Raw genomic sequence first — 24,759 nt, 5'->3', positions numbered from 1 at the left:
ACTACACACAGTCTAAGTTATCTTAGCGAACTCGTGTTTATTCTAATAGTTCACACTCGGTTGTCTTGGTTGTAAACTGAAACTGTTTTCTGTCCCTGTCTTTAAACATGGTGCGTTATCAAAGAGCGTGAACAGGTTAATACATGTGTCTGATTGTCAGAGAACAATACTATCAGCTGATTACTAACAGACTCTGTTTTATCTTGCAATAACTCTCCGTTTTTGAACTATTGAAGTGTCAAATGCCTAGGGATGCGCAGCTGCTTCTCCAAAACATTGTATCGACACATAACATGTAGTGTCATATTGCAGCTGAAGTACGCTCTTATGACTCAGATGAAGCATTCATCTCGACTTCAATGCATTGTGGTTACAACTTAAAAATAGGCTAATTCCTCGTTCGCCTACTCTGTTATTCTCTGCGATTGTTTATAAACATTTATACAGAGATTGCGTGCATCATTTTATTGCGTCATTTGGCAAGCCATAAGACAGTGCCTAATCTACAATGATGTTTAACGCTGACATATCACATAAAAAAGGAAGATGATGACTGATTATCAAGTGTGAATAGACATAATGTTGTGAAGTTTGTGAATAGGCCTAGCTTTTTGTTCAATTGTTACACCCACTTTCTTTCTTACAGTGTTGCAACTCCAAGTCAGAAAATGGAAAAATGGCCATCACAGCTGTCGCTCTTCAAGACCACATATCAAGATCCTTGCTCCGCAGCCTGTCGCTGAGTGACCCAGTGAGAGACAATCTCCGAGTGAAAGGCCCAGGCCAGAGACCCTGTCAGAGAAACAGGCACGAGAACAGCAAACCACAGCACTCATTGTCACAGAGGTCACTGGATGGGAGGGAGTACGTGTTGGACCCAGCACCACCACCTCTAACGCTGGGTATTCTTTCTCAGTCTGTTATGCATAGTTCAAAATAAGAGTGTAGGAATGTCTTTCATAATAAATGCTTAGGCCTATTTACTTAGAACAAATCTACAAGCTGGATGAGAGTTTTAATAGAGAGTTTTGACTCAGTTTATTGAACTAGCTCTGCAAATGAACTTGATATTTTGCTGCACACCTAGGCCTACTGAGAATCCCAGGTAAATGCAACACTGATCACTTGCTTTTAGCCTATATTACTGCAGTTCCTTTGTATTTTGTGTTGTTGTTCGTAGTGTTTTGGTCTGAAGGTCACAGGCATGTGTCTGTCTGTAGCCCAGAAGCTGGGTCTGGTGGAGACTCCTCGGAGGAGGCTGTCAGAGGCGGAGTGGGAGCAGGTGAAGTCCCGCTCCGTCCAAGAGGGTGACAACACACAGCCCTGTGTCATCTGCAAGGAAGAGTTCTGCCTGCAGCCACAGGTACGCACCTGCCACATCCCTTAATCCTGACCATCACTCGATCTTATTCTGCCATAAGCATGCACGCACTGTAGAGTAAGTATTCAATGTTGACTATAGTGTCAGGAAGGAACGAACTAAAGGAGGAACCTTTAGTTCTACCAGAAAGACTCAGTAGACAGAATAGAATCAGTTGACAATTTAATTAGTAAAGGAACGGCTTGGATACAAGCATGATAGAGTCCTGAATAGGTAACAGTCTTTGGCGTAGGCCCCGTCTCGGATCCATCCAGCGATGAGCGGATCTCGTCTCCTGCTGATGGATGAAGGCAGGGGCGGGGAGCCTACCCCCCCACGACGAGACGGGGACCAACTGGTGGCGGTGGCTGAAGGAAGATGATGTGGTAGGCAGACCATGCCCGATGGACGTGGACTGCTGGCAGAGGTGGCTGGAGGGGAGGTGGAGGGGACGTCAAAGTCGGCGTACTGAGAAGCAAAAGCAGTGTTAGGTGGAACATATTTAAAGAGCCCACTGAATTCCTATAGGCTAGCGCTGATTGAATGAGTGAATGATCAGATTGCAGGGCTTTCCCGAAAAGTAGGCAAAGCTATGATTGGCTCCATGTAAGCATGGGAGGAGTAAAGCTACACTACGAGTCTTCCTAGTAGAACTTTCGCTGAAGCTATCATAGCAGTGTTTCTCCAAGTGTGGTCCGGGGACCACTGGTGGTCCGCAAGCTATCCCAAGTGGTCCGTGAGCAGACGTGGTAAAATATAATATAGATGAGTTGTTTCCAACTTGTATGTAATTCAAACAGTTCTGCAACACTTCCTATGTAAGCTACGCCAGTTAAAATCATATGAATCCTCTGATACAATAAGCAAGGTGCAAAGACAATGAGCAAGGTGGTTTAGTGAGTAGGCCTATTGTGTAATATACTGTTTGTTATCTACTCTTTTAGCTAGGTGGTCTGTGAGATTTTTTTTATTGGTTAGGTGGTCCTTGATCTGAAAAAGTTTGAGAAACACTGCTTTAGAGGTTGCAGTGAGGCCCATGAGTGAGGCCCAAGTGTGGGTGACTTAAAGATGCAATTATGTGGGTTGGGATATTCCAATGAAGGGGATGGAAGAGTGGTAAACCTAGTTATTTTTGCTAAGGTGCTTGGCAAGTGAAAGATGATTTACAAGGTAGACTGCCAGACCAACCTTTTGATAAAAAAAATGACTGGAATAGTTTTGATAGTGAATCATTTATTGGGTCGTTGGCGACACGCCTGCTCTTCCACAAACTAAAGACATCACCATTGTGGAAATGCTGCATATAATGCAATGTTGTCAAGTCCACGAGTGTTGTGAAGCTATCCAAAAATGTGTAAGATGCTTCCTGCCACTGGTAGCAACACTCCCAAGCATTATTATATTGATCCTTTTCCTACATTTTCTTCAAACACATGCTAGTGAAAAGGTAAAAAAAGAACAACTGTGAAATGGAAATGGTCCTCCTGTACCTGCACAAATATTAATTTATCAGTCTCTCCTGTGTGTGTGTGTGTGTGTGTGTGTGTGTGTGTGTGTGTGTGTGTGTGTGTGTGTGTGTGTGTGTGACCATGTGTGATGTGTGTATGTGTGTGTTTGGGCCTTAACCCTTGGTTAATGGCGTGCTTGCTCTGCTTGTGTTTGGTGTGGTTTCTCTGAAAGTTATGCACTGTAACCGTTAAGGTATGTTGCCATGACTCAATGGCAGTTGTATTCTCCAAGCGTACACAGAGATTTTTTTTTGAAAGACACCTCTTCTGAACACTCCCACCCACAACCCCCTTCAGCACCCCCCCAACCTGCCCCCCCCATGCCCAAACCCAGTGCCCCCACCCTTAGTTCCTGTATGCTCTAATCTGTGTGGACAACTGTACAAATTTACCCATACTGCCTTGTAACTCAACTGTGACGTGATGATGTAGCAATCAGTGGGTTAGTGTGAGGGGGTCATTCACTGGTTTACACCTTTCTGATCCCCTTTTAAGATGCCAATCTCCACAAGAATGCAGTGGAGAAAGGGCTGCTCACACAAAGCACAGTTGCCATAGATGCATGTGTAAATATTAGTTTGAGAGAGGGGGGCGTTTGTGAGGAAAAGGGAAAAAAATGTTAATTAGAACTTCAGGCAAAACAGCGGACAGTAACAGAAGACAAGGGGCAAAGCTGCATTTATTTACATCAAACACTATGCACTAGCGATGTTTCGTTGTGTGTGTCTGCACATAATTAGCATGTGAAAGGAGAGCCGTTGGATGTGTATTGAGATGTGCAGGTTTCTTGTAGGTGCACTGAGGGCCTGCTCCACAGACAGGCCACACATTCTTTCTGTGTAGTCTGGTGGTGGTGGTGGATTTGTGTCTTTCCTTCATGAAACCTGGCTGTTTTTTTTTTTTTTCTCCTTCAATCATGTTGTGGTGTCGAACTCTTTTTGTGTGCCTACTGAGTGGTGTGTGTGTGTGTGTGTGTGTGTGTGTGTGTGTGTGTGTGTGTGTGTGTGTGTGTGTGTGTGTGGTAGGGCCTGTGCAGTCTAATGGCTTTTGGAGCTGTCGGGTATAGATTGAGCTCCATGGGGTGCCTCCTCCCTCCAGTGATGGTGGCCAAAAACAATGAGAAATCAATGCAGCAACACACACACACACACACACACACACACACAGAGTCCCACAATTATTCCCCTACCTTAGCCCACCACTGTGCCAACTTTATGAACACACACACACATACAGAACTCGCAAATTGTGCACTCACAAACACACACAGCTCACAGCTAGCTCTGCTTTCCATTCTCCAACAACAAAAAATCCACACACTGACATTCAGAGTAAGTAAACACATATCCATATCCACATCCGCAATACACATATCCACATCCACACCTGTTCCCGTACCCACCCACACACACACACACACACACACACACACCCACACACTCTGTCTCTCACTCACACACATCTCACAGGACTAGACAAAAAACACTTAGAGGAATAGTGAAAACCAATCTGTCCTTCTGGGTGCCCCTGGGGCTGTGCTCATGCCAGGAGCATTTAGAGGCTACAAGCCAGCTCATTGATCGCTGCGCCACGGAAGTACCAGGCCAAACAAAGAATTAGGATTCTGCTGCTGCTGGAGTCAGTTGAACGTGTTTACACAAACGGAGTGTTTCAAGTTCAAATTGATGATTACACACGTTTGCTGATACTGTAGATGCTTGCATATCAGTTTATTGTAATAGATATATTAAAATAATAAATTGATGTCTGTTCTGTCTTTGGGCAGGTGCTGCTGTCTTGTACTCATGTATTTCACAAGGTATGTTGAAACATTTTTATTTATCAATACATCATTTGATTCTCCACAGATTACTTAAAGGTAAACTATGCAGTATTGGCAATTTCCTTACTGTTTTTTTCGGTTTTTGCTTATTTTTCGCTTGCTCTGTCGTGACGAATGTCATGACGAGAAACTCCATCGCTACCTTTTTCTAGCCGGTGCCTGGCGTGTATATGTATTTGAATGCAGTAAAGCAATTCGTTACACTCGTTATACTTCCTGACACTGAGGCCGTCGGCCCGCCGGCCCACAGTTGCAAGGGCGGTTTTTCCGCTCACAGGCGCTAGGAGGAAGCGAGACGGCCACCATTCAACCCGAAAAAAGTCATTTAACCATTCCAATGACTCTGAAGCTGGTAAATGAAGGTAAATTAAGCTAAACAACTTTCATATTAAGCCAAAAAACCTGCATAGTGTGCCTTTAAATTAGGTATGCAATCTTTAACTTAATAACAAAGATGGAGGAGGAACACATTCAATCTTTTTGGCACAGGTAGGGTAGAAATACAAGGCATTGTTTTCAAAAAGATCATCATATTTTCCTCTATCCTATGTGTAGTCACAAGTCATACTTTATTGTCTATTGCAAAAGTTGCTAAATTGTAACTATACAGTTATTCAAACACTTATTATCAATATGTAACACCATATTACTTCTTGGCTCCTATATAACTCTAACAAAGCACCAGTGTGTTGGTAGTAATCATTATTATTCAATATGTAATTCTCCATTAAACGGTTTAATTATCCCATCACAAGGGCTATATAATACATCTTGTGACCAGAAATGTGTGTGACAAAGCATATCTACTAGTGGCTAAGCAGCTTGACCATGGGGGTTTTATAATTGTGCTTATAAAACACTACACAGATAGTGTACTATATGATTGGCTTCAGGTAAAAGCAGGTGGTTATAGGGACACAAGTAACAGAAGATCATATCTAGATAGATAGATAGATCCCGGGATTAATAAAGTATCTATCTATCTATCTATCTATCTATCTATCTATCTATCTATCTAGATATGATCTTCTGTTACTTGTGTCTATCTGAAACAATTCATCCAAGTGTTGTGGGTCAGCTTGTGTGCCTGTCCTAAGGGGCAATAGTTTCAGTAGTATGCTAGGGTTGTGAATGCACTAGCCCATCCTGAAGACAACATCAAACCCATATGGTCATAGACACTAGCTTGTTAGCGCGTCCTTCTGACTGCATCACCTTCAACGTGGGCAGGTCTGCTAGTGTGAGTGTCTGAATGCCGGTCTAACCCCCAGGCTGTCCCCACAGGCCTGTCTTAAAGCTTTCGAACGCTACTCAGGCAAGAAATGCTGTCCGATGTGCAGGAGGGAGCAGTATGAGACACGGGTGATCCACGAGGGAGCCCGCATCTACAGGGAGAAGTGTGTCATCAGGTAGGGACACTCGGGGATGGACGATGGGAGAACGTCTCCCTGACATTTCTTTCATAGCTTTTATGTGTCAACACTGTGATACGCATCATTTAACACTTGTAAACATAACGGATGAGTAAGATTAGTTCTGGTGAAGTTGTACAATTGCAAAATGATAAAATGCTGTATCCATAAGAGACAGAATGTGATGTCAGAATGACACCATGGGTGAAGAGATGGACTGTAAAAGAAGGGTAGGTGTAAAATATATCTCTTCTTCTGTTACTCGGCTCCCAAGAATACAGGCATGGTGGAGGGGCTGTGTAGCTCGGAGATGGTATCGAAACGTCCGGCGATCTGTCCCACCAAAAGACAAGCGGCTGAGACAGAGGTTCTTTGAGACCAAGGTAAAGAAAATTTTACAGGCAGCCATAGAGTTTATATTTTAGCCAAGAGTTTATACTTTAGCCTTGTAGATGGAATGATAACTCATCATGAACTAGGAGGGCACGTGGAGGCCATAGACTCAGGACATATTCACTCAGTCGCCTTGTTGGTCAGATCTACTCCAAAACGTAATGGGTGCATCCTTGGAGCATGTTACTCCTTTGCACTAAGTGTAATGAAAATCAGGCAGATGGCTTTTGAGTTATCCATCTCACATACAGACAAACAGACAAACAAACCGCACTTAAAACATATAATCTCCTTGGCGGAGGTAATAACCAGGGCTGAAGTGGAGTCGCAGTCAATCAAACCTATGGTGCCCCTGAGCTTAATCGAACACACACATCACAATGAGCCTTTATGCATGCGGCGGGTCGGCTGATCAGCTGCCTGCATTCCCAAGGCCCGCGCTCCCGCTGCGAAAGAGGCTCAGGCTTTCTCCCCGCCTGATCCTGCTGGACGTGGACATTCCTGACGCATTCAGCCGCGGGACACCACGCTGACGTTGACTGACGCAGGCAAACAAGAGCAGGTCCCTGCGCAGGGTCTGGAGGTTCAGGCTGTGGCCGGGGTGTCACTGGGGGCAAGAGAGGCGGCTGGGGGGGTGGGGTTGGGGAATGGGATGGGACAGGAAGGAGGGGGCTCAAGACTGGGGAGGGTGCTGGTAGGGGTCCTAGGTGGGTGGGGGGGGGGGTAAGTTGAGAGCCGGGCCGATTGAAGCAGCTGAGGAGGTCTTTGATGGCGTGTGAATTATACACTGTTTGTAAACTCATTAGGGAGAGTGTGTGTTTCGGTCAAACACGCTGGACATTCCTCGGGGCCAGACACAAAAGCGGGTCCAGCGCCGGAGTGTTTACCTGCCAGGCCCAGGCTCCAAATTATTTGAGTTTTTGTAAATGATGGGGGCTAGGCATAACAGGGCCCGCACTCTCATTTTTCATGCCTCCCTCCCTCGGCCACCGGGTTTTGGTGTTTTTTAATCAGTAGAACACACACACCAGCTGTGTGAAAGGTTTTGTGGTCAGCCGAGAGAGCCAGGGAAATGCACATAGAAAGGGGGTCCAGTCGTTTGTTTTGGGCATGCCAGAGTGGAATGACCCCAGATGTGACAATGTGAAACATTCCTTCACTTTCCATTTCCCTCAGAAAAAATGTTTTGGTATCAGCAATCATCCACTACCATACGCTTTCAGACATCATTTTCTTTTGCTCCATTTCTGATATTCCTGGCAACAAATTTAATATGATCGGTGTTTTTTTTTTATTTAAAATAAAAGTCCTGAGTAGATCTTCTGAGTAGATTAAACACATACAGATTTATTTGGTGAAATTGAGCCCACCTCATGGCAGGCAGCCTTGTATTGAGGGCATTAGGTGACAGCAGCCAGTCCCACAGTGCAGCAGCAGTGGCAGTAGCAGCAGGCAGCCAGAGTAACAGGCAGCCAGGCAGGGCTGAAGGGGCCGCTGGCCTCTGCCCCCCACCCACCCCCCACCCCACCCGGCCCAGCAGGGAAAGGGAAGATTGCCATCTAGTGAGCTCCACCTGTCCCTCAGACGTCTGTGAGGTGCCACTAGGATGGCCAGGACCTGCAAGGTTGGGCTCAGGGCTTTTTAGGGGAGATGATTTCTTCTTCTCTAAGAAGAGAATTTGTATGCTGGGACTGGGAAGCAGTGCAAAATGAATTTAGACACGTTACAATGTCATTAGATACATAAATATATAATATGCACCAGCCAGTATGATTCCTGTGTTGTTTAATTAGGGAGCAGTATAAAGTTAAATATTGGTATTTAGCATGGACTCACAACAGCTGGTTTAGGAATCAGACCCAAGCCAACTGTTTATCAGAAGGTGGTGTTATCACTGCTCCACCATATCCGCATAACTATATAAATATTTAGTATAAAGATATCTATTTCTGCATATATCTCATGAGTTGTGTCGTTTTCAAGGGCAATAATGAAAAGAGTAGAAAGCTCAATTTGCTTCCTTATGTCTGGAGATAGGTGGGTTACATTATGTATTCATAATGTTCATGTCCAGTGTCCATGTCCTCTGTATTCATTTTGCCCAGTAGACAGAGACAATGTGAGAGACACCATTAGCTTCAAATGGGATTGATGTGAGGTGAAATTACCTTTGTCTTGAGAAAATGTATGAGTGTGGATACAGTATGATTGTGTGTGTGTGTGCGTGCGTGCGTGCGTGAGTGTGTGTGTGTTTGTGTGTGTGTGTGCGTGTGTGTGTGTGTGCGTGCGTGTGTGTGTGTGTATGCGTGTGTGTGTGTGTGTGTGTGTGTGTGAGTGTGTGAGTGTGTGTGTGTGTGTGCGTGCGTGTGTGTGTGTGTATGTGTGTGTGTGTGTGTGTGTGTATGAGTGTGTGTGTGTGAGAGTGTTTGTGCTGTATATGTGTAAGTGAGTATATGCGCGTATGTAATGTGTTGCCCCTGAACCTCCAGACGAGTAAGTGCGCGTGAGGCGCGGTGCGTGCCCCTCAGCTGCCCTTGAGTGGGGGGACGGGGGACCTGTCTGGCGTGTGGAGCGGGGAGCGGGGAGCGTGCTGATGGATGGGGTAAAAGACACGAGCGCCGCCGTCAATCTGCCGGCCTCTTAATCAGCCTGAGTGCCTCGGCACGGGACGGGGGGAACGGGCTCACCCCTGTCATCTCCTGCCCCACCCCAAATCAGATGATGAGGAGCAGTGTCCTAACCTCACCCCCCCAAAACACACACACATATATATACAGTATACATACCCCCTCTCTCTCTCTGTATAGACATATACATGCAGTATGTGTCTCTTTCACACACACACACACACACACACACACACACACATGCTTGTAAATGCACATACATACCCACATACGCACACCCTCACACTCACACGCAAACTGTCAAAGCGATCTTATCCCTGCCAATGTCTATAAAGCTGACTTACAGCAATACATAAACCGTCAGCCCCACATTTATACGAGCCAATTAACACTGTCCTTATACATGGTGACCGGCGTTGACTACTGTCCTGTCCACACATGACACTGGAAATGATGTGCGTGTATGTCGGTGCGTCAATGTTCTACGTTTTGAAGGGGAAGGGCAAGATGAATAACATTTGCAGTCATTTGATATTTTGCTGGCTTAAAGTTTAACTGTTTTTTACATAGATACCGGCAGTTCAGTCTCAACATGTGAGTAGAGAAAGAGAGAGAGAGAGAGAGAGAGAGAGAGAGTGATTAGATTAATGAGAAGAGAGGAAGCACACGCCTGACAAAAGGCCTCCCCAGATACCCCATCAGCGATCCACTTTTCACTTCTGCTTTGTGTCGGCTTTGTTGTCGGTCAACACATTAGGCAGGGAAACTGATGAGATAAAGACTCTCACCTGCCCCCCCCACCCCCCTACCCCCCACCCCACCCCACCCCCTGCCTGTGTGGAGGCAAAGTTCACCAGGGCCCTTGTGTTGTTTGTCCTCACCAACAAGGCCTGCCTGTAAGCCCTGTCGGTCTGAATGGTTAACGGCTGTTTAATTAGCGATAAAAACATGGCTATAAATGGCCCGTGATGTCAAAGGAACAACAATAAGGACCTGCTACAGACAGTTTTTATTTGTGTGACTGTGTGTGTGTGTGTGTGTGTGTGTGTGTGTTTTCGCTGTAAAGTGTCCAACCTAAAATGTTCCCTGTGTACCTAAGCCGGTTCCAACCCTGTAGTCTGGCTCCTTGCGTCTGCTCACAGCTGAGAAAAACAATTCCTGTTCTCGTGACACGTGCTTTTTTATTTTGTTACGCTCGCAGCTCCAGGAGATGAGTGACAGCCTGGTGCAGGCCTGCCACACGGACACAGAGGCCTTCCTGATCGACATCGAGCATTCAGTGGCCCAGAGCCGCCTTATCTTCAGGCAGCTGGAGACAGAGTGCACTCCCGGTGCCCAGACCCTGGACTGGGAGCTTGTCAAGGAGCAGGTAGGACTCGACACCTCCTGGGGCTGACGGGGCAGCAGAACCAGGCACGTAACTGAAGTGTCTGTGGCAACAATTAGCCTCCACTATTATCAATGGAACTGGCTACACCAGTCTTCCCAAACTATTTTGACACTCTGCGAACGGAGTGCTTCAGTTGCAGACCCAGTGTAGCCCGGGCCTGATAGAGGAGAATGAGTGAATGGAAAAACGTTGAAGAGAACAGAACAGAATAGAACAGTCATTGCACACGCACACACAAACACTTCGCCAAAATGCACTCTATCAAAGACCATCTCGTCAATGCCTAATCCCACTTCGATTCACCATATAGCTGTGCCATTCAACTTTCAACGTGCCAACACTTGCAACGGACAAAGAAAAAAGAAAAACTCAAACGCACAGATGTTCCGTCGGAATATCAAAAAAGAAAGAAAGAAAAAAAGAGAAAGGCATGGCTGGGATGCGATGGCCCGCCCTCTCTCCCAGACGGGGTTGAATGAGTGGGCATAATCCGCGGTGTTTACAAAAAAACACCAGCAGCTCCCGTGGTGCACGCTAGATCTTTCATCGGCCGCAAAAAGCAGTGAAAAGAGAGGTGAGATTTGCCGTGCTAGAAAAGGGCCTTATTGTTGCGCGTCCTGGGAGCCTTTTTGCGCCAGCCAACGGCATCTCGTTCACAAAATGTGTGTGTGTGTGTGTGTGTTGAGTTGGGGGGTTGAGGAGGGGAGAGGTAAAAGAGGTCAAAGGCAGGGCAGGAGTTGCTCAACCTCCACCTGTGCGTTGTGTGTTGTGGGCGTGAGAGAGAGAGAGAGAGAGTGAACCTCACAGGTTGTTTTATCGCAGGGTCCGATCATCAACGCTTACACCAAGGCAAACACAGGAAGCCGTGCCAAGCTCATTATCAGACGTTTATGAAGCGCTCTAAAACCCCCCAAGCCTGTCTGTCCCACGAGTGAAAGCAGGCGGTCGTTCGTTTAATGATTAGCCTTGTGCCAGTGGTAAACCACCTTCTCACACACACATAGTCGCTTTCCTGCCATAAATATGGTAAAGCATAAATCCTCTCTTATCCAACCAGTCTGACATGCTGATCAGGGTCCCACTGTACATGTTGTCGATGAGGACGTTAAGCAGAACAGTAAAACGATGGAAAAAAAGGATAGAAACAACAGTAGGAAGTCAACCTACTTTTCCCTTGTCACGTGGCAGGTCTGCACACTGGTGCTTTTCAGCGCCATAAAGCGCCTTTTATGAAATTAAATGAAAGATCAAAACAACAAACAGTGTGTGTGTCAGCTGCAGTTACAATCAGCTATCAGTCTTGACCACTACTGACCACATTATCATCAGGGATGGGCAAAAATACTGTAATAATGTACTTTCAAATAAAATATCAAATACCCTAATTTTAAGTGTATTAAAATAAACTAGAAAAATACAGTAGCCATGCCATGTATCAAAATAAAATACTGTATTTGTGTATATTGAAAATACTAAAAATACTCTTTAAAGGGAGCATGAAATCACTTAAAGCTTCCATATCTGTCTATTTAATCTATTTTTCATCACTACACTGACTCTGTTGATAAAGTGGGTAGTGTTTAAGAGCAACAGCTTTTCTCCGCCTACGAGACATGCCTTAAATCTGCAAACAGTCAACAGATCAACTATGCAGACCTGCCTGTAACATCTCATAGCTTACTGTATCAGAAATGTACTCAACAAGTCACAGCTGAACTTGTCAAGTGGTACAAACTAACCACCGTATCTACTGACAGCCACAGAAAGCAACCCAATGCAGTTCTATTACCTTAAAATAACGGCTTCAAACTCATTGTACAGTACATTGACATATAATACAGAGAATAAGGTCTCTGACATTAATAATAATAAATCATTTTATTTAAAGGCTTCTTTCTTGACACTCAAGGACACACCATACAGGCATACATAAAACATTTAAAAGGCAGAACATAATGACAAAAGATATAAATATAACAATAGAAAAAAGACAGCACAATTGTCATCAGATGGAATAGGCAGTTTTAAACAGATGTGTTTTGAAATGGGGGAATGAATCAATGTTTCTGAGTTGTGATTTGAAATGGGGGAATGAATCAATGTTTCTGAGATGGGGTGGAAATGAATCCCAGAGACGGGGAGGAGGGGACAGACAGGTGTGAATGCTCTGCTCCTCATCCTCATGGAGGTGAGACAGGTGTGAATGCTCTGCTCCTCATGGTGGTGAGACAGGTGTGAATGCTCTGCTCCTCATGGAGGCGGGCAGGCAGCTGAATGCCCATAATGATATTCCAAGCTGCTGAAGTAAGATCATTACTTTTTTAGTTGGTTTTAAACTAATTGGGTACTTTGTAAGCGCTAAATGGGGTTATAATGACACCAATAACATATAGATGTGGCAACCTTTTGAGCAATGTTGCAGGTGAACCATATAATGGTTTCCATGTGTTCCACTGATTAAAGCTCTCAAGAAACTGATGCTTAAATATTGTCAGAAAAATTAATGGTTAAATATTCTCAAGAAACTGATGGATAAAGTTCTCAAGAAACTTGAGGTTGGTCAGAGAGAGGGGGTGTAAGTACGCAAATAAATGTTTATTTTGTTAACTCAAATTAAAGCAAACAAAAACAAGATGCTGGACCGAGCGGCGTCACTTGCCAGTGTATCCGAACCTAGCACAGACAGACATGAACAAACAAATGAACAAATAGGCCTAATAAACCGTTTAAAATTATGATGTCATCACATCACTAAAAGTTGGTTTTACCAACAACATATTTGGCAACTACAAAAACACACACCTATAAAGTATTTTGATACAAAATACGAAGCCATTTTCTTCAACCCAATAAAATACAAATGACAAAATACTATGTTGTATTTGAAATACGTATTTTAAATATGTTTCATAAATACTGCCCATCCCTGACATTACCATCATCATCATCATCATTTTCACAGTCATGCATCCAAGTTCCAATCCAACCAGGCTTTCTCTGCTCCTCTCCTCCTCTTCCTCCCTAGGCTGTCCAGAGAGAGATGCAGGACTGTCCCATCTGCCTGACCCCACTGCGCCCCCCCTGCTCTGGGCCTGACGGGCACAGGCCTGGCCCCAGGCGGGGCAGGGTAACCCGGCATGTGCTCCTCCTGTCCTGCTCACACCTCTTCCACCAGCCCTGCCTGGAGGCCTTCGAGCTCTTCTGCCCCGAGACGCGTCCCACGTGCCCCCTCTGCAGGGCCGCCTACAGCAAGCGGGTCCTGTGAGTGGCCAGCCACGCCAGTCTGGTGCCCGCCCGCCCGCCCGCCCGCCCGCCAGCCCGCCACACTGCCCAGTGTCTTCTGCTGTCAATTTCATTTAGGTTGGTTGCACATTTACCAGCAGTTTGCTGCATTGCATTCCTGTGCTGCCTTTGATAAAGAGAAATGTGTTCTTTGTACACTGTGTCAGTTTGCTGAAATGTGACATGACTTAGAGGTATGTTACAGGAAATAAGCTCCAGTCCATTTTAAGTGCGCGCACGCACACACACACACACACACACTCAAGCATGGATTTAAAGTTGCTGGGCATGTATCCCAGACTTATTTACCGTGTAACTGTTTTATTGCAGTGGAACTTGCGGCCTTTCCCGGGCGCGCGAGAGAGAAGGGAGGGGTGGGGGTGGGGGCAGGGCAGGGATGGGCTACTGACAGGCCCCTCAGCAGGCAGTGCAGACAGCAGGTGGGGTTGTGGTTGGGGCTAATTGCCTGATCCTCCGCCTGCCGGGCTGATTACCCCAGCTTGGCAGGGAACGCAACGCAGAACGCCGGCGCAGAACGCAGACAGGGACTTTCTCTACCATCACACCTTCAGCCTTTGATGATGAACTGAGTAGGATGGGTGTGGGGACGTGGTGGTGGGCTTTGTTTTTCATGCCACTATGAAGAGTTTCCTGCTAAGCATTATTATGGCAACGGGGGTGTTTTTATTTTATGACGTAAACTGTTGTTCTCGGGCCAACAAGGCTTACACTGCGTGGAAAAAATGGAAACCAAGGTTTTCCTCAAATTGCAAAACTTTAATGTAAAGTGGTAAAATTGTAAATGCAGATGTCATCATTTTTATTTTACAACACTTACAACAAAGACAAAACACAACAGAGAAATGAACATCTTTGCAAATATAAAGTACATTCACATATGTCGCAAAACAAACAAATAAAACATGCATAGACATGACAGATAGCCACTTATTGTGGAATTTGCACCTCTAATGATCAGAAACTACTGTAAGGCAGCGCAGAGGCATCACTCTAACCAGACCTTGGTTTAGCCACCAAAACGTCACCAGGCTTTAATGGTGTTTAGCTGCAGAATTGCCGGATGAATGTGTTGATCAAAGGATACCTTATCTTTCCTCAACATCAAACGGGCAGCCCTCAAACCTCCAAATTAATCAGTCTGGACGATCCCCACAACCTACGGTATTATATCAGTCAATTTTATTTATATTGTTAAAAGCTATGTAGACTTTCTGGATCATTAGCAGTCAGCATGGAGTGAGTGCTTGCAAAGGTGAAGGAAGCACACACAATATACAGTGTGGGGAGGGCTTAGTTATTTTGACATGAACAATTGCCGCTGCAGGTGTTGCTCATCGTTTGTTTCGTGTGCTGATGACGGGAGGGGAGATGGACCGTTGCAGAGAGGCAAAGAATGACCAAACAGAAACACACACACACACACACACACCTTGGCGTGATCATGGCTTGGAGAATGATCTATCAGGCAGCTCTGCCAGGACGGAGCCACCCAGCTGGGGCAGTCAGTCAGAGTATGTGTGGTTTCACCGCTCCCCTCCTGTCTTCAGCCGACTAATAAAAAAGGATTGATTGGCTGCACTGTGCCATCTCTTGGTTTTAAGTCCTAATTACCAAGCCCCGACCAATTATTATATAAAAACACTCAAACACACACATACACATGTCTACACTTGTACTAATGGCCAATTAGAGTGTGTATCAAGGAGTTTGATGCCACTATGTGCAGTTAAAAAAAACTACCTGAAGCAGTTCTACTGACCTCCAATTGGATTGAACATTAACAATAAACACCTTATTTTCTTTCCCCCTCCATTTTGTTTAAACATACGGCATCCACGTTGTGCAATAAGAGAGAAAAAGAAAAGGGGGGGGGGGGTTCAGCATTCTTTGTACATTTTATCTAATCAACACATTTAGTATCCAAGTCACATCACATACTGCACTACATCAACCAGAAAATCCTCACAAAGACAGATCCATCTGTACATTTGGCGCCGCATGTTAAATTCTTTGACTTTCACTAAATGTCTTGTCCTTGAACACGGTATCATCACAGGTTTAAACAGTTTAGTTAGCCCCAGAGTTTTTCTTTAGAGCAGAGTAAAAGTATTGAGTGACCATATGAGTTTCAATTAAAATACAATTTGACCCACAAATCAAATTTAGGATAACCAAATATCAGGCTTCTAACAAGAGAAACTGCAGGGAATGACATTTTAATAGCCTGCAGCCATTTTAGTTTTTTCCTTTTGCCTTTTTTTTTTTTCAAGTTTTATTATTATTTGGCGTGCCTTATAGTTATACTGCGTTTCATTTTCACAAGAGGGCTTCACAGTGAATTTGTCTTTTTTTTGTAAAAAGTGCACAAACAGACACTGAAATGAAAAACAGACATATCTGGAGTATACACTTATAAACGTAGACATCCACATACGCAAACACCTTCCAAGTGTTAAGGCATCAGAGGTGAAGTTTTCATGAAAAAGTGAAAACGCAGATTTTCACACAGCCAGAATAAGAGACACACACACACACACACACACACACACACACACACACACACACACACACACACACACACACACACACACACACACACACACACACACACACACACACACACACACACACACACACACACACACACACACACACACACACACACACACACGCTGTACAAAGGCTCAAATGAGCTCAATACAAAAAGTGTGGCTTATATACACATAAATACAACATTTACAAGAAGATGAGATTTGACTTCAGGTAATCATTTCCAGCCAGGAGTGAAAAAAATTTGTGATGATACTGTGAGTTATAGTGAACTATTCACATTGTGTATGAGCAAAAGTATACATAAACAAACAAAAAAGAAGTTGTAAAACAGAAACAATACCAGGTGACTGAAAACATTTGCAACAGAGTAGGCTCATTTTTTTTTTCACATTAATTGTCTTCCGTGGGAATGTCTAGAAAGAGCATGAACTAACTTTGCTCTAGCATGAGGTACTAGCATAGCTTGACACCCAGCTTCCGGTTTCTCTTGACCATCATATGGATGACCACTATGACTATGACACACACACACACACACACACACACACACACACACACACACACACACACACACACACACACACACACACACACACACACACACACACACACACACACACACACACACACACACACACACACACACACACACACACACACACACACACACACACACACACACACACACACACACACACACACACACACACACACACACACACACACACACACACACACACACACACACACACACACACACACACACACACACACACACACACACACACACACACACACACACACACACACACACACACACACACACACACACACACACACAGCTCAAATGTGCAGAACAAACTGAAAAAAGTGTGCCTGAAAAAAAGAAAGAAAATACCACTGCAACCCCTAAACCTATGAGACTGATTTAATAGTCCGTAAACACTTCATCCACGTCATCCCTTTATGCTGTGACGCCCCATCGCTCTTAGTCCACACACGGCGTGACAGTGGAGTTTCAAGGGACTGTCTGTTATACACACACAAGTAGGAAATACAACGCATTCCTACATTTCCTTCTTCCTCATTCATTGGCTGGGTGTGTGGAGCTGGCAGTGCTGTTTGGTGATCTGTGATCTGGCTCCAGTCTCACTGGCCAATAAGGTCAGGACAGACATCACCGACACTGACTGGCTCACAAAGTTATCTTGCCCGTCCCAATGTTGCAAGAGAAAACCGTTTCCTAACGATCAGAACACAGCAGGGCTAGCTCCCTTGCTAGGCCGTGTGCACAGTACCATATACAGTACGTTCCTACTCCAGCAAAGCCGGCATGTAAGTGTCAGGCTCACTGGGTAATGGCTTTGTAAATGCTTGCTATGGTGACATTCAGTCAGTAACATTAACGTTAGATTAGCTCATTTTTGTCAGCTGGAGGACAACTGACCATTAACGAGTTAGTAAATTATTTTCAGCCAGTGGTCCGTAACAGCAACAGGACCCCAGGTGACTAGAAGGGGACTTCCATGTTAATGTGCAACACACCAACTGGTGTTCTCTGAGGTGTGAGGGTGTCCTAAGCAACTTCCGCTCAGATGGGAGCATGTACATTAAGATAAAAAAAAAAAGGCTGGTTGGTAAGTAGAAAGCATCAAACAGAAAAAAATGAATGAAAGCATTCCTGATGGCAATGTCATTTAAAAGCAAGCTTAAAAAGCACCCAAAAGCTAAAATACATTACGCCCTCGCCACTCCATGGAATAGTATTGAAATGGTTGTGCAGTTGGACAAGACTTCTAGAGACTACAACAGCCGTCACAAACCACCCTGGTTTGATGAGATGGGCTCACTGACATCACCTTGAACCTACATGTGTCAAAATCTTTGTCAAAATGAGGGAATTCAGTGTAGTCTGTTTAGCCTGCAGAACGTAGATATCGTACAACTTCTAACAAGTACCCTTCTCCGAAAAGTATTTTTTTCCCAACTCTACATATGAGTATTGATGAGTTACATATGCACGAGCATGCCCACCCTCTGCCCCCCCCCCACCCCCCACCCCAAATGGTAGTGGTGTGCACTGCCAACTGCAAGTATCCTAACAAAGCACAGAGGAGTGGGCAAAGGGTGAAGCAGGAGAGGAAAGCAGGAAACCACACAACAACAATAAGCTGGCACTGAAAATACTTCAGGATTTCAAACAAAGATAGAGAGACAAATGAAGGAAAGACAGAGAGAAAAGATAGAGGTCAAGCCAAGATGGTACAACTACCATATATCTGTGCAAAAAAAATTAAAAGATAAAATAAAAAAAAGAACAAAAGTAAGCAAAAATTAAATGGTGAGTCTGTCACAAAGGAAAGCCTGTGAAGTAAGTTGGTCTTCACAGAGCCTCGATTCCACTCATTCATCCAGTCCATCTTCTTCCGTTCTTCCGTGGAGAGAAGTGGAGTGTCATGAGACGTGCGGCACCAGTGTCTGTACCCTCTCTCTCTCTCATCCTATATGGATCCTCCATCCAGTCCTCCACCATCCGCTCGGCTTCTCTCCATCACTGAGGCGCATTCCACTTCCAACAGGTATTTGGGTGTATTTATGTAAAAAGTCTCTAAGTCTGTAAAATGTAAAAGTGTGTGTGTGTGTCTAAGTTTGTGTGTGATGGTTGTCTCTTTAGAGAGTCTTCTGGTGGCCGTTGGCGTTGGACAGCTTGGCAGACTCGGGGTCGGTGGGGCTGTATGACAGGTTGAGTTTATCCAAGCCTGCGGAGTGGGAGATAAGGGAGGGAGAGAGAGAGAGAGAGAGAGAGAGATAGGGGGGGGGAGAGAGAGAGCTCATTTTAGCCGGTCAGCACCACAGACAGCAACAGCATTGTGCCTGACATTTCTCAACACACACACACACACACACACACTCTCACTCAGACACATAAACAGAATGATTTCAAACACCATGGCCTGTCCTTTCTCCTCTTTCTCTCACCTTCTTCCCTCTGAGATGCTGTATTTACTGATGCCCTGCTCCATCTAAGCAACACACAAAAGCGTGTACACACACACACACACACCCCTGCCTCCCTATCACCAACTCTGCTGGGCGTTTGGGTCAGGCTGGGTCAGAGGGAGATGTGACTCAGCCTCTCGCTCTCCTTCGCCTGCCAGCCATCACACACACACACACACACACACACACACGGTCTGACATGCTCACACACACATAAATGCACTTACACAAGCACACACATAAATGCTCGTGCAGACACTGTCACAGACAGACACACAGACACAGACACAGACACACACACACACAGACCATTGCCAGGGTTAATTACTATTGCCCCTCAATGACCTGACAGACTCACAGACAGACCGTGTGTGTGTGTGTGTGTAGAATGTTCTGAGAAGACTCTGTAGAGGACTGAGACTAAAAGAGATGCAGCTTCTGCATCTGCATACCTGAGAAATGCCAACTCAATCACAGAGTAAGGTGTGGCATTTAGATATCCTGCACAGAGGAGAGCCTGGCACAGACAACTATTACAGCAGTGACAGCGGTTTGGCTTAGAGCTTTCAGTTACTATGGCAATATCCTCAGATGGTACCTAAAGCTTTGAGCAGCTCCTCCCGGATGGCGGAGGTGAACTTGCGCACCAGGCACAGGGTCGTCACCACGGCGAACAACAGGTTGTAGGACAGGACGATGTAGAAGTTTCCCAGCCAGTTAAATCTCCCAAAATCGCCCAGCAGGTCGAAGCGGGTTATTCCTGTAGAGAAGGGGGAGAAGGAAGTGACCCAACTGTGACCATGGGGGGGGGGGGGGTGCACAGTAAATCGGACACCATCAAAGGCAGTCTAAATAGATAGATAGATAGATACTTTATTGATCCCCAAGGGGAAATTCAAGAATTCAGTCTACTGGTGCTGGAGCTTACAAATTCTCTCCAAGCCGTAGGTCGTGTTCCCACAGCCATTTTATTTGTCCAATCTAGCACACGCAGAACGCTGTACAAACAGACTCCCAGGCAGGCAGGGCCGATGTTTGGGTGCGAGTCACCCTGCCGACTCGTTCCGCTTTATCTCTTGGCACGTTTTGCGGCGGATTAGCGGCATCACCTCCACGGACAGCGATGAATGATGGATGGAGTGGCGTGGCCCAGCTAGCGTGCAACACCCGGAGAGCACACACACGCACAAGGCCCAAACAATGCCGATCAAAAAAACACACACACACACACACACACACAAACACGAGACACTTCAATGTGCGTGTACCACACCTCTCACTGTGCATTTCAAAGAGGCTCCAACCGTGGGATTAAAAAAATAAAAACATTAACTGTAAGGGATCTCTGACTCGCAAACAAGACAAAACACAAGAATACATTTGTTTCCATACACTGCAAAACACAAGGATATGTCTTATTCTACACATTTTCTCCTGTGCTTTTAAAAGCACGAGGCTAATTTACTGATTGGTTAAGAGCACAGGGTCAGTTACGGGCACACTATTCCACCAGGAGGATAAATGAATTGGGATTCTGCACCAAACCCACGGCACACCTCAGAAGTCAGGGGGCACGGTAACCAGTATGACGTATTTGTTTTGTTGTTTGTTTCTTTGTTTGTTTGTTTGTTTTTGGGGGGGGGGGTGAGAGTGGAGCTGCTTCCGTAACCATTGCCCGGCGATTAGATTAGCTGATCGATTCCCGTCCGGATAAAAGATGCCTCTGCAGCAGCTGTAAGCAGTTGGCACGCGAAGCGACAGGGGGCCTTTAGCAAAATTGCCTGAAAACAACAGAAAAGGGAGAGGGAGGGGGGTGAGAGAGAGAGAGAGAGAGGGGAGGAGTGTAAGGAGAAAGAAGAGAAGAGGGCTGAAGGCGATGGTGAGATCACCTGGAAGGACAAGCCAGTTCAATGGGTTTCTGATGTAGAACGTTTGGATCGCAATGTCAACTTTCCTTCCCTGCTTTCATTCACTTTTGGCACCGAGGCAAAAGGTTTGGGCATTTTAAACAGTGCTTTTAGAGAGATAGATATTAAAGAGAGGGAGGGAAGGAAGGAGGGAGAAAGGGATAGAGGGAGAGGGAGAGAAACAGAGCTCCCTCCTTTACAGACAGAATGAGGAGCCGGGAGGTGAGGTAATCAGCCCATCATAATGCTTACAGAAAAAAATGCTGCACAGCAGACATAGGGAGAGTAAAGAGAAGGAGAGAGAGAGAGTGAAGATAGAGAAGGAGAGAGAGAGTGAAGAGAGAGAAGGAGAGAGAGTGAAGAGAGAGAGAGAAGAGAGAGTGAAGAGAGAGAGAAGAAAGAGAGTGAAGAGAGAGAGAGGAGTTCTGTCCAGCAGCAGATCGATACTGTTTGTGGGCTGCTGTCAGTGGACGCTGGCAGGGCTGCACTGCTGTGAGGAGGACCTGCTCTCTGTCTTAATGTCTGCCATCTACTCTGCCTCCCTGTCAACCAGACAGAGAGAGATGATCCACCAGCCGGACACACACACACGCACACGCACACGCACACGCACACGCACACGCACACGCACACGCACACGCACACGCACACGCACACACACACACACACACACACACACACACACAAAGCTATTGCCGACGCATGGCATAACCACCCTCCATCTCACACTGTCATTCAGGCAGAGATATGAGGACGCAATTAGATCTCATTTGCCGCTGTTATAAGTCATGTGTTTCATGTACAAGGCAGCGAGTGTGTGTGTGTGTGTGTCTGTGTGTGTGTGTGTGTGTGTGTGTTTGTGTGTGTGTGTGTGTGTCTGTGTGTGTGTGTGTGTGTGTGTGTGTGTCTGTGCGTGTGTGTGTACGTGTGTGCATGTGTGTGCGTGTGTGCTCGTGAGCATTTGTCTCCTGTTCTTCCCCCGCTGTAGAACTCCTGCAGTCCTGCACTGTGCATTTTAGGACACTGCAGATAAAAAAGTTGCATCAAACTTTCTCCCCAGGGGATTCTGAACAGAAGCGAGGGGGAGAGTCAGGAGGAGAATCTGTGTGTGTGTGTGTGTGTGTGTGTGACTTTGTGTAAGTCTCACGTCTATATCCTCCATTAGACATTGCTGCATACTGAAATAGCCCCAGCCTGGCAGTGATATGCCAACGTTCTATAACCCCCACAGCCTTTACGTCAAATCTGTTGACAGAATCCTGTAGTCTACATCACTACTCTACTCCCCTGTCATGGCCAAAGGTTTTTTTTAGTTTTTCGTTTTTTTCGTTTTGGGAGGACCTTGAATAAAAATGGGAGCTAATCGGAAGCTACCAAAGGATAGCGATCCAACCTTCCCACTCCTTGATCCAAGGCCGTAGCCATGGAATCAACATTAATGTCTAATGATACTGTTTTTCTAATTTTCGTGTCATTCTATATTATAGCATTGAGGGTTGAAAAAACTACATAACTATAATAATATAAACATAAATCTGTGCAATGGAATATAAGTCCAGATATTGTGGGCAAAGTAGCAAATATTCAAAAACTTGATTGTGCAACATCTGCATGCTTTCTGGGTTTGCCTTTGTGTGGCTATATTACCATGATTCCATGTGATTGTGATGCCAATTGGGCAGGGATAGAAGGTTGCATGGGGTTAATAAAGGAGCAAAAACTGACTTATCTAGTTAAATAGTGTCAAAGTATAGTATAGGGTGCAATTGTTCTGGTTTGAATATTGTGTATTTGATCACATACGATAGAAAGTGATACGGCCTTGTATACAATGTATTCTAGTTAACAATAGTTTATCATAGCTTGTACGGTAGTTAAATACTACCCTAGTTGAACTAAGCACTGATCAAATGCTACAGCACAGGAAGGGCAGACAGAGAGGCCAGTGCGTCATTTCTCAGACAATCTCTACAATCTCTACAATCTCTACAATCTGTATTGTGCAAGTCAAGTTAGTGTTTTCCTGGGAATTCTCTGTGATGAAGTTTCTTTACTTAACTGAGATCATCTCATCTCTGCACTTCCAGTCTCTGTCAGATATTTAAGCATTTAGCATACCATTTTCCAGTTTGTTGTAAGTGATTATTTTGCACATCAGTGAGTGATACTACTGTAGCCTAGCAATTTATGTCTTGATATTGGGGGTTCATAGACGTTAGTCTAAGGTGCAATTGTTTTGGTTTGAATATTGTGTATTTGATCACATACAATACAAAGTGATACGGCCTTGTATATAATGTATTCTAGTTAACAATAGTTTGTCATAGCTTGTACGGTAGTTAAGCACTAAGCATATTGGGGGTTCATAGACGTTAGTGGCGTGCACCATCAAGAGCTTCAATTTACTGCACCATAGGCTGCTACAGTGCGGTATGTCTGTCAACAATATTATCACAAAAACTATGGGTACAATTTTCACAAAACTTGGTGGAAAGGTGTAGCACAGGCTCAGGGAAACCTATGAATTTTTGAAACAGATCCGATTCAAAGGGAACTTCAAAGTATTTTCCATATAGTAGCCTATTTTTTCGCAATGATAGCGAAAGTGAAACCTGGTGGAGAGACGTCCACTCTCCGAGTGCCCTTTTAGTTTAAATGATGAATTTGTGCGTAGTACTGGCGTCATTCATTTTTTTTAACATGTCTTACAACACAAATAATGCATTCATAGTCTAGTGAAGTCAGAAACAAGCTTGTCTAGGCCTCATAGGTTCTGGTTTGAGGTTGCGGACTGGCCTGCCCCCACTGCTAAGAAGAAAAAAAATCTAGAGCAAACACGAGACCTTGCATTAAACACAAAATCAAAAACTAAATGAGGCAATTGCTCCATGCTTTAACACTAGCTTCACTCGTTACGTTACGTTACATTTATATAGTGCTTTACAGGGAACTAAACTCCTCACTCCAGTGGAGCGCACTGATAGTGGCGAGATGGGAACCGTTTGCAGTCCTGGTTGCACAGGCTGCTTTGCTCACCACGCTCATATTGAGAACCAAGAGAGAATGCCTGACAAAGCACTACTGTGTCTACCCATCTACAGCCATTTTCCGAGAACATTTTAATGTTGGTGATGGTGTTCTGCTTGATTTTATGCTAAATGAAATCTGTCAAGGAAAGGCTTGAGGCAATCCCTTTTTTTGCTGAAATTCCTCTGTTGTGACATGTTCAATCTTTGAGCAAAAAGGTTGAGTTGCAAAAAAAAAGGTACAGTTTACCTTTCCCATCACACTTTCAACACACAGCCCCCCTCTCCTCACCCCCACTTCTACCTCTCCACAGGCCTGCTCTCTCTTTCTTTCGCTCTCCTCCACTCTTTCTCAATTGGTTCCATGCATCTATTCTTTCATGCATTCAATGCCACAAAGCAGAACCTGTTGATATTTTGTAAAGCTTGGAATGAGT

General features: G+C 45.0%; 2 protein-coding genes across 2 annotated transcripts in view; one reads left to right on the top strand and one right to left on the bottom strand.

Annotated features, from left to right (window-relative positions):
* Positions 1 to 650: 650 nt before the first annotated feature.
* Positions 651 to 13,830, top strand: rnf32 (ring finger protein 32). Its single transcript, XM_076290232.1, has 7 exons — positions 651 to 902; positions 1,221 to 1,363; positions 4,655 to 4,687; positions 5,996 to 6,120; positions 6,398 to 6,506; positions 10,345 to 10,512; positions 13,559 to 13,830. The coding sequence occupies exons 1-7, from the start codon at positions 677 to 679 to the stop codon at positions 13,796 to 13,798; spliced, it is 1,044 nt and encodes a 347-aa protein (XP_076146347.1). The 5' UTR covers positions 651 to 676; the 3' UTR covers positions 13,799 to 13,830.
* A 4,618-nt stretch (positions 13,831 to 18,448) lies between these two features.
* lmbr1 (limb development membrane protein 1) overlaps positions 18,449 to 24,759 on the bottom strand; it is a gene marked incomplete in the record, with an annotated part of 32,505 nt that continues 26,194 nt past the window's right edge. Inside the window, 2 exon segments of the mRNA XM_076290230.1 lie at positions 18,449 to 19,148; positions 19,988 to 20,149. Coding sequence (XP_076146345.1) covers positions 19,060 to 19,148; positions 19,988 to 20,149 — 251 coding nt within the window.

This window comes from Alosa pseudoharengus, unplaced genomic scaffold (assembly GCF_046254945.1).
Source record: "Alosa pseudoharengus isolate Yale_2024_CS ecotype anadromous, Long Island Sound unplaced genomic scaffold, YU_APseudo_1.1 YU_APseudo_1.1_scf_18, whole genome shotgun sequence".
Lineage (NCBI taxonomy): Eukaryota > Metazoa > Chordata > Actinopteri > Clupeiformes > Clupeidae > Alosa > Alosa pseudoharengus.
This window is presented reverse-complemented; position numbering and strand designations above follow the sequence as displayed.

Coding starts and splice junctions, on each gene's coding strand:
- rnf32 (XM_076290232.1), top strand. CDS start 677: ATGGCCATCACAGCTGTCGCTCTTCAAGACCACATATCAAGATCCTTG. Junction 903..1,220: donor ACCACCACCTCTAACGCTGG/GTATTCTTTCTC, acceptor GTCTGTCTGTAG/CCCAGAAGCTGGGTCTGGTG. Junction 6,507..10,344: donor AGAGGTTCTTTGAGACCAAG/GTAAAGAAAATT, acceptor TTACGCTCGCAG/CTCCAGGAGATGAGTGACAG.